Genomic DNA, 15,384 nt, shown 5'->3' on the forward strand with positions numbered 1-15,384 from the left:
AAATAAATAAAAATGAAGTCATTGTGTCAACCTACAAGTAAAAAAATTAAAAGAAAAAAAGTAGGGTTGGGGATGTGGCTCAGTGGTAGAGTGCCCCTGAGTTCAATCCTACAGTAAGGCTAGATGTGTTAAGCTTTAACTTTTGCTTGAAGGATTAGGTTTCATATTTATCTAATGGTCATGACCTAGGATTTGTCCTTTAAATGTTAGGTAAGGAATAAAAAGTCAATTTTTTAAGGTAGTAGGAAGTACTAGTTGGAAAGAGGTCAAAAGTCATATGAGGGTATAGCTTAATGGTAGAACACTTGCCCTGCAACCCTGGGGTTGATCCCTAGTACCACCCAAAAGTGAGGATTTGCTTCTGGAGAGAGAACACCATAAACCAAACCTCTAAATATTGTAATTGTCGTGTAAATTGTGTTCTGATTTTTTTTGTTTGTGTGTGTGAGATGGTGCTGGGGATTGAACCCAGGGCCTTGTGCCTGGGAGGCAAGCACTCTATCAACTGAGCTATATCACCAACCCCTCTTGATTTTTTTTTTTTTTTTTTTTTTTTTTTTTGTGAGATTTAAAAATAAGGTTGATCTTGGGCTGGGGCTGGGGCTCAGCAGTAGAGTGCTTGCCTAGCACGGGCAAGGCCCTGGGTTCGATCCTCAGTACCACATAAAAATAAATAAGTTGTGTTCGACTACAGTTAAAAAATAAATATATATAAAAGTTGATCTTTAATATACTCTAAAGTAGATGCTACATTCCAAAAGACAAGGGTCTTTTGAAAAAAAAAAAAATACTTGGTGTCCCTGAGATTGATTCGAGAAATATTAAAAAGATTTATTTATGTGTATAGAGTGGGTATGTGTGTGTGTGTGTGTATGTTGTGTGAACATATGCACATCATTTTAAGATTTTTTTTCCCCCTTCTAGGAACCATTGGTTTTGACTATAATTTTATCACTCTTTGTGAAACTTCACAATGTTCGGGTCAGTATTATTTATTTATTTATATGTTTATTTTTGGCGGTGCTGTTCCAAAGCCTTGTGCATACCTGGCAAGCACTCTACCAACTGAGCTATATTGCCAGTCCCCCAGGGTTAGTATTTTGTAATTTTATGTTTAAAAGTTTTTGAAAGACATTTCTTTTTAAATCACACTTTTGGGGACTGGGATTGTGGTTCAGTGGTAGAGTGCTTTTGCATAAAGCACTGGGTTTGATCTTCAGCACTATAGGAAAAAAAATAAAAATAAAACAAAGGGATTGTACATCTACAACTAAAAAAAAATCACCCTTTTTGTTTTTAAAGGAAGACATAGTGAATGATATCACAGCTGAACACATTTCTATTTGGCCGTCCTCCATTCCCAAGTAAGTAATCATTCTGATTAAATTAAATTACTTATATGTTTAATGTATATATTGTACATCATACATATAATATATATTATGTATATTTAGTGTATATATTGTACATTAAATTATATGTTTAGAAGTCATCCTGAGTTTTATGGATATCCTTAGGTAATTTTATGGATATCCTTAGGATTCTACATACAACTTTGTGTTTCTCTATTATAGTAATTGTCTTTCTAAAAATTAGGTAGAAGGCCCTAGATAGAACATCTAAGAAGTTCTGATTTTCAGTGAATAGAATTGGAAAGTCATCTATCCATTTGAAAATCATGTGTTGTTTCATAATTCCTTATAGATCTCTTCTAATACTGTGATTATCAAAGGCTTCCAGTCCCTTCAATTGCCATAGGAATTTCTTTAATTACTTTATGAAATCTCTCTTACTTTTATCACCTGAGAATCTCAATAAAATTGAGATAATTTTTTAGAAAATAATTTTCATTTTTCTGAAAGAGTAAGCTTTACATTTTTTTCTTCCTATATGTAGCAACTTTTCATACAGAAGAGTTCATTTGTTTCCTGTCAAAACTTTCTTTCCTTCCCTGCCATCCCTCTCAGTTGGCTTACTTTGTACTTGAAGGGTAGGTCCCTCCAGCCTCATTTGATTGCTCTTAATGGCATCTTGGAAGAAAAAAAAAATTTAATATGTAGGTAAGCAGGCAGTATAATGAACATAAATAATTTGCTTTCATCTCAATCTTAGAGATTGGAAGCAGCTCTAAATCTCATACAGGGATTTGGAGAGTCAGAGTGGGTGAGTGTCCCTGCCCTTGACTTAATAAGGGTTCTTTTCCCCACAAAGTATACCATGCTTCATGATGCAAATGTGCATGCTCTGTAGCATTCTTACTGCAAATTCTATCATCATATCTTTCTAATTTTTGTGTAAGATTCAATGTGTTAGATAGCAGTTCAAGAATCAGGTAAAGAGAATTTTGTTTGGTGCGGGGGTGGGGTACTGCGGATTGAACCCCAGGACCTCACACACACTAGACAAGTACTCTATCACTGAACAACAGCCCTTAGTTGTGCCTTTTTTTTTTTTTTTTTTTTAATGGTACTGAGAATTGAAGCCAGGGGAATTTTACCTCTGGGCTATACCCCTGGTCCTTTTTATCTTTTATTTTGAAACTGGGTCTCACTAAATTGCTGAGACTGACCTTGAACTTGTGATCCTCTGTCTCAGCTTCCAAATCCCTGGGATGACATATATGCGCCACCATGCCCAGCTGAGAGTCTATATTGGTTCCAAAAATAGCATTCCAAGAATAACGAGAATGGCATGGGATTAAGTATTAACTATTTTAAAACTAACTGCTGTGTAAATAGAATTCTTAGACTTAACATTTTGTAGATATCTGTAAAATATAATCATAAACTAATTTAACTTATTTTAAGTAAATAGGGATTTGCTGCTAATGCCACATTTCCCCCCCCCTTTTGGACAGTGGTATTATGGTAAAATCAAACGCCTGTGGGCAACAGAAGAATTTTGTCCAAATTTACCTTATATATGATAGAACCATGACTTGAACCTTTTGTGTGTCTGAATCAGAACCTGTTTTCTACCACTGAGCCTTACTGCTTCTAGGAGGGAGGAGCCCTCAGCTATGTTTCTGAATGTTATCCTCACTATTCTGTCTTCTGGTTCTTTATTTCCAGATCTCCCCTCTTACCCAGGTTCAAAGTGGCTGGACCTATTTCCTACCCTTTACTTGACTCTTGCTACTACCAAAAGTACCAAAGTGTTATACTTATCACAAAATAGCTTTTCACCCCATTAGGAGCAGTATAACATCTAATCCAGGAATCATTTATTCTCTCGCAAGAAGCCAGAGGTAGATTTAAGGTTACATGGCAGTATTAGTGTTTGTTTCTTCTAGAAGAAGCCCTTGTTTTTTGTGGCTTCTTCTAGATAACTAGAACTTAAAAAGTATTTGGGGAAATTTTATGAACCTATCTCTTTTGTTGACTATAAATTATCCTCTAATAGGTAAAGGTAAGGGTTTATCACATTTATGGTCATAGAAGTTTAGGCTTTGTCTTTTTGTTTTTAGTAGGATATGGTTTTTGAGGTTGACTTTTAAAATAAAGATTAATGTTAAGTATCTTTCCTTTAGCCTTCAGTCTGTGGACTTTGAAGCTGTAGCAATCACAGTGAAAGAACTAGTTCGATATACACTCAGTATAAATCCAAACAACCATTCCTGGTTAATTATTCAGGCAGACATTTATTTTGGTAAGTAAAACTTTTGGTTGCCTATTTTGCTTTGGTAACACTATTGGAAGTAAATGTAAATATATTACACAGTTTATTACAGTATTTATTAAACTCTCTAGGTACTCTTGCTATTATTTGTATTCTTGGAGATAGACTCCCCTCCCCTTTATTGATTATATGCTAAAATTTTCCAAGTTGATATGAAGTTTTTAGTATTTCTTTCACTGTATAGATTGAATAAAAATTCAGACTGGTATCATTTCAGGATCTTTTTCTAGAAGTCGATTTTTTAAAAGAGAAAATTCAAAATTTAAAGGTGGAAGGATAGTATAATGAACTCCAGTTTATTTACCATTCAGCTTTCATAATTTACTCATGGTCAGTCCTGTTTCTTCTGTACCCTTATCTAGATCTTTCCGCTCTTCTCCAAATTATTCTGAAGTAAATAATTGCTAACTTTAAAAAAATTATTTTTAGTTGTTGAAAGACCTTGATTTTTAAAATTTATATACAGTGCCTAGTCAAATCCAGTGCCTCACACATTCAAGGCAAGTGGCGCTTTACCACTGAGCCACAACATCAGCCCTAATTGCTGATTTTTAATGTTCATTTTCATCCCAGCCTCCAAAGAGTTTAATCACTAAGACCTTAATATATGTTTACAGAATAAATATATTGATTCTGAATCACCAAGACCTTAATGTTTATTTGCAGAATAAATATATTTATTCTGGGGTCTGCAGTTATGGCTCAGTGGTAGAGTTTGATCCTTCTCACCACATAAAAATAAGGATACTGTGTCTACCTAGAGCTAAAAAATAAATATATATATAAAAAATTCTGAACTTCCTCAAAAAATTAGGATATGTTTCTAGTTTGAATATTTAGGAAATAAATACCTCCAGATACTGAATTCTGTACTAGTAAACTTGGTGAGAAATTCTAAGTAAATTTTTGGTTTATCAGTTTTAGGAGGCAGAGAATCTACTGAATCACTTTTGTTTTGGGTGGTGATGATACTAGAGGTTGAACCTAGGTACTCACACATGCTGTACAAGTGTTCTACCACTGAGTTACATCCTTAGCTCTGTGTTTTTGGGAGTACTAAGGATTGAATTCAAGGATGCTTAACTATTCAGCCACATTCCTAGCCTTTTTTAAATTTAGAGACAGAGTCTAAGGTGCCTAGGGTCTTGCTAAGTTTCTAAGTCTGGCTTTAAATTTGCGATCCTCCTGCCTCAGCCTCCCAAACTGCTGGGGTTATGTGTGTGCATCACCACACCCAGCTATTAATATAATTGATTTTTTAAAAAAATGTGGCTAAAAAAAAGGTTTTCTTGTTATTTTCCTGAATAAGTACAAAATTTTATCCCCAGATCTATCATTTGAATCTGCTTTTGTAAACTAATGACTCTTCACAAAAGAGACCGTTTTCCCCCCCAATCCTGTATCTAATGACAAGTAATTCTTTATCTCTGTTTACTTCTTCAGCAACAAATCAGTATTCGGCAGCTCTTCATTATTACCTTCAGGCAGGAGCTGTGTGTTCTGATTTCTTTAATAAGGCTGTGCCTCCAGATGTTTACACAGACCAGGTAAGTTATTTTGTGTGCTTCCTTTCTTCTTACCTACCTTTACATAGTTTTCTTCCTGGCCTCTTTTTGACTAAATTTAGCCATTTCCATGTACGTAATGGTAAACTCCCAAATTGATGGGTCTAGACCAGATTACTATTTTTTTTGTTTTAATTTTTAAATTTTTTAAAAATTTTTTTGCTGTCCATGTTTTCAGTGCCCATATTTCCAGTGCCTATTGGTGTTTTGATTTTCCCCAAACACCTCAAATTTAAATCTATCTACAATTTGGTTGCATTTCTTACTTTACCAGGCTCCTCTCCTAATAAATTCACCTGTCCTTCAAACAAACAAAAAAAAACTCTCCAGAATACCAAATACTTTTATTTATACTTCTGAGACAACTAAGCTCAAATCCTTAGCATTGTCCTTGGCTTTTTTCCTTACTTTCCTTTTACTGATCCTGCCACCAATATCTATTCAGCTTTCAAATCATATTGATTCTGTCCCCTAAATCCCCAATTCTTTCCCTCTTGTGTGTGCTTAAGTCATACAACACGAAATACAGATATATTAGTCAAATCCATTATCTTCCATAGTTATTCCTCCCTATTTGTGCTAAGAGCATCTAAAATCTATTGTATTCGCAGATTTTTAACTATATATTATTATTTTTGTGTGTGTGGTGCTAGGGAGCAAACCCAGGCTTGCATGAGCTAGGTATGTGCTCTACCACTGAGATACATCCCTCCCCCACCAAATGCTATTATATGCCTTATACAGAATATTAGATCTCTAGACTTATTCAGATTGCAAATTTGTGCTGTTTGACGTATTTCTCTGTATTTCTTCCTGTTCCTTGATTCTGTTATCAAATTTTGTTCCTTTTCTTTTAATATGTATTGCTGCTTTTTCTGATTTGGTCATTAGTATACTTGACAAATGTGTTTTTCAGTATTCAGATAGTTTTTGAAATGATTTAGCATTTTTATTAATTTTTGGGTTTTTTTTATAGCACTTTTATATTAACAGCAAAATTGAGTAGAAAGTGTAGAGTTCCAATATACCTTCTGTCTTCTCCACTTGTACAACTTGTCCTCTGTTGACCTCATACCAAAATGGTGCATTTATTATAGTCTGTTATTAATAGTTTTTTAAAGTAATCAGTTTTGATTTTTATAGGTGATTAAACGAATGATCAAGTGTTGTTCTTTGCTGAATTGCCACACACAGGTTAGTTTATAATATGGCATTGGCTTATTTTCATATATATTAGTGTTTATGATAAGTATAAAGCATTGCATTGGGAAGCAGCTTTTTTTTAAATTTCTTTTTAGGGAAGCAGTTTTTATTATATCAGAGTTACTTAATTTTATGGTGTTAGAAGTTTTGCATAATTACATTTTTTTAGTTTATAGAATTTTAACTAAAAGTATGAAATAAGAAAACATTGACCTTTGAAATCTTGTGAATAGAAAGAGAGCATTCTCAAGTATGTATTCTTATATTAAGATTAGATTCATTAGCCAATAGGGAAATGCAATTAAAACCACAATAATAAGATACCACTTCCCACCCACTAGGATGACTGTAATCAAGATATTTGACAATAGCTGTTGGTAAGGTTGTAGAGAAATTAGATTCCTTATGCTGGTAGAAATATAAAGTGGCACAGCCTCTGCAAAAGAGTTTGGCAGTTCCTCAGAATGTTAAATATAGAAGTTGGATGAGGTGGTGTATGTCTGTAATCCCAGTGACTTGGGGGGCTGAGCCAGGAAGATTGCAAGTTCAAAGCCAGCCTCAGTAACTCAGCAAGAACCTGTCTTGAGGATTAATATTAGAATATATAAAGAACTCAGGCTGGGGATGTGGCTCAGTGGTTAAGTGCCCCGGGGTTCAATTCCTGATTACCCCCCCCCCAAAAAAAGAGAGAGAATATGTAAAGAACTCAAAAACTTTACACCAAAAAAATCAAGTAACCCAATTAATAAATGAGCAAATGAATTAAACCCACACTTCTCAAAAGAAGAAATACAAATGGCCAACAAATGTGTATAAATGTTCAAAATCATTAGCAATTAAGGAAATGCAAATCAAAACTAATACTCAAACCAGTCAGAATGGCAGTCATCAAGAACATAATAATAAATACTGGAGAGGATATGGAGAAAAAGAATCACTTTTACACTGTTGGTGGGATTGTAAATTAGTACAACCACTATGGAAATCAGTATGGAGATTCCTCAAAAGACTAGGCCTGGCACTACCATTTAACTAAGCTATACTACTCCTAGGTATTTATCCTAAATTAAAGCTGTCATAGTATAGTGATACTAGCATACCCATGTTTATAGTAGCTCACTTCATGATAGCCAAACTATGGTACCAGCCTAGGTGTCCATCAACAGACAAATGTTTAAAGAAAATGTGGCATATATACAATGGAGTTTTATTCATCCATAAAGAAAAATGAAATTGTCATTTGCAGAAAAATGGGTGGAACTAGAGAACATTACATTAAATAAAATAAGTGAAACTCAGAAGGTCAAGGGACTATGTTTTTCTTTCATATGGAATCTAGAGAGGAAAAAGGAAAAGGGTGGGGGGTGGATCTCATGGAAATCAAAGGGAGATCAGTAGAGGAAAGGGACCAAGGGGTCAAGGGGGAGAATTGCTTAGGAGTGACATTGGCTTAATTGTTTATTGTGTGCATGTAGACATATGTAACAACAAATCCCATTATATGTACAACTATATTGCACCAATAAAAGTGGAGGAAAAAAACCTGTCTCCAAAAAGAAAAAAGGGCTGGGGCTGTGTCTGTAGCTTGGTGGTAGAGCCACCCCTGTGTTCAGCCTTCAGTACAAAAAAAAAAAAAAGACATAGAAATGATCACATGACTTTAACACTTGCATTTCTATGTGAATATCTAACAGAATTGAAAACATAAATCCACAGAAAAAATTGTTTATATGAATGTTCATAATGGCAGTATTTATAGTAGCCAAAAAGTAGAAAAAAACCACAGTGTCCATCAAACAATGAATGGTTTAATAAAATGTGGCATACAATGAAATACTATTCAGCCATAAAAAGGAATTAGTTATGGCTACATCCTACAACATGGAGGATTCTTGAAAGACTATGCTAAGTGATAGATACAAAATGCCACATACTGTATGATTGCATTCATATAAAATATCCAGAACAGTCATTTTTTTTTTTGTACTAGAGATTGAACCCAAGCTACATCCTTAGCCCTTTTAATTTTTCATTTTTGAGACAGTGTCTGGCTAAGTTGCCCAGGCAAGCCTCAAACTTGGCAATCCGTCTTATGCTCCTTACCTGGCAGAATGGGAAGATCTTTAGAGACAGAACATAGATAAAAGATTATCAGAGTCTTGAGGGATGAGGAAATGGAGTTACTGCTCATGGGTGAGGAGTTTTTTTTGGGGGGTGGTGGTAATGAAAATATTTTAGAATTAAATAGTTAATGGTTGTACAGTTTTGTAAATATACTAAGAACTATTGAATTGTCCTTTTAAGAGGGTTATTTTTGTGGTATGTGAATAATATCAGAAAAAATATTTCTAAGTTTTTTTTTTTTTTTTTTGAGATGAACATTATGACATGTATACCTGATTGAAATGGATGCTTTTTATGTTAAGCAGACTGGCAGCTTATATCTTGTCAGAGTGAGTGTCTATACTTGTCAGCTGTGAAAGGCTTAATTTCATGTTCTTCATGTCCTTGAATGTCATGACACTTTGACTTAGTAGTTTTTTATCCCCTATGGTTCAGTTTTCTGAACTGGCTTTTTGCCAACTTATTGAAATAGTTATTAGAATTTTGTGAGCTAGGTCACTCATGAAAAAAACGTTTGATAAGACAGACACTTGGGTAAAGGTTTTTGAAATTAAAATGAGATAGAATTAATAAATATGAACTGACCCATTTGGTGTGATCTGCAAGGCTTCTTAAAGAATACGTTCTTCATATAAAAATAATTAAAGGTTTATCCTCCAAATCCAGGAGTGTCATTGTTAATTGAAACCATTTTCAAATCTTTGTAGGTAGCAATTTTATGTCAGTTCCTCAGAGAAATTGACTACAAGACAGCCTTTAAGTCATTACAGGAACAAAACAGGTATGAATGATTTTTTTAAATAATAGAAGCTGAAGTTTTTCTGCTTAAGGAAAAAATAATAGTAACTGAATTCTATTTTTCAGTCATGATGCTATGGACTCCTACTATGACTATATTTGGGACGTTACCATCTTGGAATACTTGACCTGTATCCTTCCTTCTACATATTTGACATTAGAAGCCAACTTCTATGGATTGGATTTTCATTTTGTGTATTTTCTAAATAAACTGAAAACCAGATGAGATTCTATGATATTTAATGTTATACTATCAGATTTATTATTCTTAACTGATTCATGTAGATCTTCATCATAAGAGAGGAGAAACAGATAAAAGACAAATTGCGGTAAGTTACCTTATGCTTTTCTTCAATGATGTACTTAATTTTCAGAATATTAAATAATTAACATTTATACCACCAACAACAAAAACTTTAGTGTGCCCAATCACTGCCAGAATTTGGTTATCAGTGTTTACTTTTTAAAAGATATGTTTTTGATATTTTGAGCTATTCCATCTCAGTTTCTTTCTTTTTTTTTTTTTTTTATTTGGGGGATTGTGGTATGGAGGATTGAACTCAGGGGCACTCAACCATTTGAGTTACATATCCAGCCTTATTTTGTACTTTATTTAGAGAGAGGCTGTCACTGAGTTCCTTAGGGTCTCACTTTTGCTGAGGCTGGCTTTGAACTCATGATCCTCCTGCCTCAGCCTCCTGAGCCACTGGGTTTACAGGCATATGCCACTGCGCCTGACCTATTTCTTTTAAAATGTTAGATCATATTATTTCTGTTGGAAATCTTCAAATGGCTTCTCCTATCACACAAAGTCCTTAAGATGGCCTTCAAGGCCACATATAACGTGACCTTCTGCTTACCTAGCTGACTCCCCCCCCTCCTAATTTCTGCCACAGATAACTCTACTGTTCTTTGAACACTGATTCCCTAAAGATCTTTGGAATTTTCTCTTCTAGGAACTGTTAACTTCCCTTATGCCTATCCTTAACTGTCACCTTCTTAGTAGTCATTCTTTACTAATCATCTTACACCATGTCCCTCTTTTTCCCTCTAATTACTTTTAATTTCATTCCCCTTAAGTGTTTCTCTGTAACACTTACCAGTATTTGACATACTATATATTATTGTCTCTTTCCCCATGAGGATAAGGACTTGGTTTGCACATAGTAGAAAACTAGAATGATACGGCACACAGCTACCCAGTGGTTGTTGGTTTAGATTTTTTTTGTCTGTGATAGGAATTGTATCAATAGGTACTCAGTCACTGAGCTACATATCCCTAGTTCTTATTTATTATTTATTTTGAGACAGAGTCCCACTAAGTTGCCAAGGTTGGCCTCAAACTTTGATTCTTCCTGCCTTCTGAGTAACTAGGACTATGGAGGTACACAGTATACCCAGCATACAGTGGTTTTTGACTAGATGAAATATTTATTTAAATTTGGCTATGTGCCAAAATATTTTAAATTTAATGCTTATTATAACTTCACTGCTGAACCAGTATCACCACAGATAATTTTCTTTGCTCTGACTCATATTAATAAAACTAACTATGCTATTAGTGTCTTTTAAAGCTTTGTACTTGGACAAAATTGTATACCTTTTATTTAGCAGAAACAAACTGATAATAGCATTAAAAATGCCCCCTTGTTTGGGGGCCACTCATGCTGCCATTTCCAGTTTACCTGGGGCTAGAAGGCAATATTGAAATGTCCTTAGCTCTCCCTTATTTCCAAGCCATTTCTACTTTTTTTATGTACTGATGATTGAACCCAGCAGTGCTTTACCACTGAGCTACAGCCCCAGTCCTTTTAATTCTCCCTAGGTTTACAGGGTTTTGCCAGCCTCAATTATATTTATTATCACCTTAACTGTTTGCCAGCCACTCACACCCATTGCTTGTCTTACTGTTAGCCACAGTTGTTGTGTGTGAGGTTTTATACTGAAATCCACTCTGCCTTTATGTCTCTTTTGCTCCTTCCTGAACATCATTGAGATGTTCAGGTGTGTGACTAGTTTTTCCTTCACTTTGTTAGCTCTTTGTCTTACCTTCCTTCCCTACTTATCCTCAATACAGCAAATACCAGTCAGTGTTCTTTCAGAGATCCTGATGCAGGCAGTTTGAGGTGGGGCTCCGGAATATAATTTTTAAGTTTCCAGGTAATCTGATGATAAACCAGGTTTGGGAACCCAGCTAACCATTATTGACAGTCAAAACTATTCTTTGATCATTTTTTTTTTTTTAAACCAGAGATTGAACTTGGGGGCACTCAACCACTGAACCACATTCCCCACCCCTATTTTGTATTTTATTTAGAGACAGGGTCTCACTAAGTTGCTAAGCACCTCGCCATTGCTGAGGCTGGCGTTGAACTCACTATCCTCCAACTTAGCCTCCCGAGCCGCTGGGATTACAGGCATGCAACCTGTACCCGGTTGATCATGGTTTTTAGTAGCTTTAGTACCTTTTTTGGAGAAGTCCTGATCTGAATCTTGGTGGAAGTTTGAGTCCTACAACCATGCCGCTACCAAACCATAGTCTCCAGCACTGTCTCCTTAGCTCTTTTAAGTAGTTTACATTCTTTTCAGGAACTGTTTTATTTCCCATTAAGCACCTATCCTCCCTACCTTTCCATGCTCAGTAATTTCCTTGGCTCTTATTTGCTTGGGAATAGGCTGGAAAAAAGACCAACTAGACTTCTTCTCATGGAGGTTATAGTTTCTCCACCTTTATAATAATCTACAACTACACTCTACACTCATCTTTAAGTCCACTCTTCAGTTAGCAGGAGGCAATATTATTCTTTGTTGAAGGCAGATACTTATGCTTTTGATTCTGTCCCCTTTTAATCATCTTTTTTTCCTGGATTGTTAACCTTTTCCATGGTCTATAAACTATTTCATCCTTAATAAAAACCTTTCTTGACCCTGCGTCTACCTGGAGCCACTTCTCATCCTTCTCTAGTTTTTTGATGCTCTTTAGCTCAGTACAATTTGACTTTTGCCATCATCACAACTCTTAAAAGTGTTCTTAAGGGTTACCAAATGCAAATGCCAGTCTATACTTTCCAATCGCTTTCCTACTGTTTGTTTTCTTCCTTCTTGAAATTCTTTATTCCTTTGGCATCTCTGACAACATTTTTATTCAGTTCTTTTTCCTCTTCTTCCTTGTGGACATCTCCTCTCCACTCGTAAATCTTAGTTTTCCCAAGATGTTAGTCTTTGGATTATTTTCTAATCATCCTTTGTTCTTCCTAGTTAACCCTATCTACTCATGGTATGACTACCACTCACATGAATTGTATTATTTCTCTCAGATATCAAACTTCTATTTCAGCTTCTTACACTTTGGACTTTATAACCAATTATCTTTTTGCATATCTTGTTTATTTGAAATAACTTTTTAGTTTTATCCCACTTCAGTGCCTTTTTTTTTTTTTGGATACCAGGGATTGAACCCATTGGGGGCTTAACCATGTCCCCAGCCCTTTTTTAAATTTTCAGACAGGGTCTTGCTAAATTCAAAGCTGAGACTGGCTTTGAACTTGTGATCCTTCTGCCTCAGTCTTCTGAGTTACTGGGATTACCAGCAATCATCACTTTCCCCAGTCCACTAGCAGCTTTTGCAGCACGTCTTCTTTCATATTGAAGTGACATTATCCAGCAATTTCTTTCTTCTTTTTTTTCTTGGTACTGGGAATTGAACACAAGGGCACTCAACCACCGAGCCATATCCTCAGCCTTATTTTGTATCTTATGTAGAGACAGGGTCTGAGTTGCTTAGTGCCTCACCATTGCTGAGGCTGGCTTTGAACTCAGGATCCTCGAGTCTCAGCCTCCTGGACTGTTGGAATTACAGGTGTGTGCCACTGTACCCAGCTTCATCCAGCAATTTCTATTCCCTAACCTCTCTTACCTACCTGATGATCATTTCTAAATATTCATAGCTCCTTTCAAGCCACCTATGAGAATTCTTATTATTAGTTTTTGTTTTGTTATTTTAAAATCCAAAAGGTAGGCTTTAAGGTCCAAAAATGTTCTCACTAAATATTCCATAGCAGTAGCATAGCACTCTATGGATATTTAATAGGTTGAAATAGTTCTTTTTAACAGGAAAGTTAAGTCACAGTAGACTTTTATAGTGCTAAGTAACTTGCTATTTTTGCATATTAAAAATGTAAAGCCCTAAAACATGACTTGTGATTTTCCCAACTATTTTTAGCCCTTTTTTTCTGAGCTATTTATTTTTATTAGAGCTTTATAATTATACATAATAGTTGGATTCATCCCAACAAACTCATACATGCATGGAAATGGATTTCAGTTCCATGATCCTCCACTTTTCTGTCTTCCATCCCCTCTCCCATTCTCCTATTACACTTCCTTGTATTTGTCTACTAATTTGTATTTGGTTCTTTATGTGATCTTATTCTTCCTTCCCCCTTTCCTTTATTTTACTCTAGCTTCCATATGAGAGGAAAGCATTCTACCTTTGAGTTTTGTTTATTTAATTTAGCATGATAGTCCTCATTTCCATCCATTTTGCAGAAAATGCCATGATTTCATTCTTTATGTATGAGTAGAACTCCATTTTCTATATACACACCACAATGTCTTAATCCATTCATCTATTGACCAGCATCTGGGTTGATTCCATAGTTTAGCTGTTGTGCTGCTAATAACATTGATGTGGTTGTGTTGCTGTAGAATGCCGATTTTAGATTTTTTGGGAAAATATAGCTGGGTCATATGGTTGTTCCATCTCTAGGTTTTTGAGGAATCTCCATATTGCTTTCCAGAGTAGCTGTATTAGTCTGCAGTCCCACCAACAATGTGACAAGTGTACCTTTTTTAGGAATCTTAACTATAAATTAAGATAATCTGATATCAAAATATTGAAGAGAGTTTACATAACCAAACCTGGATTTACTTAATGTAATAAAATGCAACTCAAGATAATTCCATAAACTATGGTGCAATAATCTTTTTCTTTTTGGTACCAGGGATTGAACTCAGGGGCATTCAACCACTGAGTCACATCCCCAACCCTTTTTTGTATTTTATTTAGAGACAGGATCTCACTGAGTTGAGTTGCTCAGTGCCTTGCAGTTGCTGAGGCTGGCTTTGAACTCAGAATCCTCCTGCCTCAGCCTCCGAGCTGTTGGGATTACAGGCATCACTACTGGACCTGGCAATCTTTTTCTTAGAGTGGCTCAAAACAATCATGTTAACTTTCCCCACAGCTCCTGAGTTTTACAATTAGATTCATTTAGAGATTCAATTAATCATTAAGCTAATTTCATTATTGTTTATATTTAAGTAATACATATATATATATATATATATATATTAGCTAATATGTAAATATTAGCAAGACTTAATATTGACCAGACCTTTAATAATACCATTTTTCTGTTTTGAGAAGATCAAAGCTATTGGCCAGACAGAATTGAATGCAAGCAACCCAGAAGAAGTGTTACAGCTGGCAGCACAGAGAAGGAAGAAAAAGTTTCTCCAAGCAATGGCAAAACTTTACTTTTAAGCAGTCAAAGTTTTTTAAACTTTTATTTTTTAAACAATGGGCTAAAAATAAACAGTATTAAAAGATTAAGTTTATATAATACATATGTACACATTTAGTGGTGTTTTCTTTTCAGACAATACAGAAACAAATAGTTAAAACTATACAAAAGACTTCATACTATAATAGTAACTTTAATTTACAGTTTCTTCAAAGGGAGAAGAGATTCACATTAGGATAATGCTTTAGTAATTAAATCGACTTTTTGAGGCAAAAGCTAATTTAAGGTAAGTAGTAGTTAGTCTATATTACAGCAAGTTCTTATGTCTTTTTAATAAATAGACTTGTGGTATACATTTAATATTTTTCTGCCTTAAGAAAATAAGTGTTAATCTTTATCATTTTGACACTGTCCTTATCTCATAATGTAGGAATTTAAATTGGACCTTAACAGTTTTATAAACATAAATAAACCCTTAGTCACACTAAATTAAA

At 34.9% G+C, this 15,384-nt stretch overlaps 1 protein-coding gene across 3 annotated transcripts in view; it reads left to right on the forward strand.

Moving 5' to 3' along the window:
• Nucleotides 1-14,991, forward strand: part of Ints8 (integrator complex subunit 8) — a 55,303-nt gene extending 40,312 nt beyond the window's left edge. For all 3 annotated transcript variants that reach the window (XM_076835476.1, XM_076835477.1, XM_076835478.1), the window contains 9 exons: nucleotides 925-981; nucleotides 1,303-1,364; nucleotides 3,530-3,648; nucleotides 5,122-5,225; nucleotides 6,387-6,437; nucleotides 9,278-9,351; nucleotides 9,435-9,499; nucleotides 9,654-9,697; nucleotides 14,794-14,991. In XM_076835476.1, the coding sequence (XP_076691591.1) occupies nucleotides 925-981; nucleotides 1,303-1,364; nucleotides 3,530-3,648; nucleotides 5,122-5,225; nucleotides 6,387-6,437; nucleotides 9,278-9,351; nucleotides 9,435-9,499; nucleotides 9,654-9,697; nucleotides 14,794-14,910 (693 nt within the window). In that variant the 3' untranslated portion in view covers nucleotides 14,911-14,991. The remainder of the gene's footprint in view (nucleotides 1-924; nucleotides 982-1,302; nucleotides 1,365-3,529; nucleotides 3,649-5,121; nucleotides 5,226-6,386; nucleotides 6,438-9,277; nucleotides 9,352-9,434; nucleotides 9,500-9,653; nucleotides 9,698-14,793) is intronic.
• The last annotated feature ends 393 nt before the right edge of the window (nucleotides 14,992-15,384 follow it).

This window comes from Callospermophilus lateralis, chromosome 16 (genome assembly GCF_048772815.1).
Source record: "Callospermophilus lateralis isolate mCalLat2 chromosome 16, mCalLat2.hap1, whole genome shotgun sequence".
NCBI classification, from domain to species: Eukaryota; Metazoa; Chordata; class Mammalia; order Rodentia; family Sciuridae; genus Callospermophilus; species Callospermophilus lateralis.